The 1181-nt window shown below is 51.5% G+C and overlaps 1 protein-coding gene across 1 annotated transcript; it reads left to right on the top strand.

Moving 5' to 3' along the window:
• Positions 1–71: 71 nt before the first annotated feature.
• Pmar_PMAR007995 (Tubulin alpha chain, putative) lies at positions 72–1103 on the top strand (the record flags this gene model as incomplete). The annotated part of the gene is made up of 1 exon (XM_002782054.1): positions 72–1103. A coding segment is annotated over one exon (963 nt), but the record flags the coding sequence as incomplete, so codon positions are not given.
• Positions 1104–1181: the final 78 nt, after the last annotated feature.

The raw sequence follows: 1181 nt of genomic DNA, 5'->3' as shown, positions 1-1181 counted from the left end.
TTGGTAAGGAGATCGTCGATCTCTGTCTTGACCGTATCCGCAAGCTTGCTGATAATTGTACTGGTCTGCAGGGCTTCCTCGTGTTCAACGCTTGTGGTGGTGGTACCGGTTCTGGCTTGGGCTGCCTCATTCTTGAGCGCCTCAGTGTCGACTACGGCAAGAAGTCGAAGCTCTCCTTCACTATCTGGCCCTGCCCTCAGGTCTCCACTGCCGTGGTAGAGCCTTACAACACAGTGTTGTGCGTCCACTCTCTCCTCGAGCACACTGATGTCACTTGCCAGATGGATAACGAGGCTCTTTATGATATCTGCCGTCGAAATCTCGATATTGAGAGGCCCACCTACACCAACCTCAACCGTCTGATTGCTCAGTGCATCAGCTCCCTCACCGCCTCTCTCCGTTTCGACGGTGCCCTTAACGTGGATGTTACGGAGTTCCAGACCAACTTGGTGCCCTACCCTCGTATCCATTTCATGCTCACGTCATATGCTCCGGTCATCTCTGCCGAGAAGGCCTATCATGAACAGCTCTCTGTCGCCGAGATTACCAACTCCGTCTTCGAGCCCGCTTCCATGATGGTCAAGTGCGACCCTCGTCATGGTAAGTATATGGCCTGCTGTATGATGTACCGTGGTGACGTTGTACCTAAGGACGTTAACGCCGCAGTTGCTACCATTAAGACTAAGAGGACTATCCAGTTCGTTGACTGGTCCCCTACTGGTTTCAAGTGTGGTATCAACTACCAGCCTCCCACGGTCGTCCCAGGTGGTGACCTCGCTAAGGTTATGCGCGCCGTGTGCATGATCTCCAACTCCACCGCCGTTGCTGAGGTCTTCTCCCGCATTGACCACAAATTCGATTTGATGTACGCCAAGCGTGCCTTCGTCCACTGGTATGTTGGCGAGGGTATGGAGGAGGGTGAGTTCTCTGAGGCTCGTGAGGATCTTGCTGCTCTAGAGAAGGATTATGAAGAGGTTGGCATTGAGACCGCTGAGGGTGAAGGAGAGGAGGAAGGCTATGGTGATGAATTTTAAGTGCATTTAATATGTGAACAAGCAACTATTGTATCGGTATGTGGAGACCTCCTGCACAAGCAACTCCATCATGGAAGCATCCAGTATGATTTTGCGCATTCTCTTATTTGTTGGGTTGTGAATATTGTTCATCGTTGAACCTCCTTT

Source organism: Perkinsus marinus (genome assembly GCF_000006405.1).
Source record: "Perkinsus marinus ATCC 50983 genomic scaffold scf_1104296940256, whole genome shotgun sequence".
Lineage (NCBI taxonomy): Eukaryota > Perkinsozoa > Perkinsida > Perkinsidae > Perkinsus > Perkinsus marinus.
Note: the sequence above shows the minus strand (reverse complement) of the source record. Positions and strands in the feature narration are given on the sequence as shown.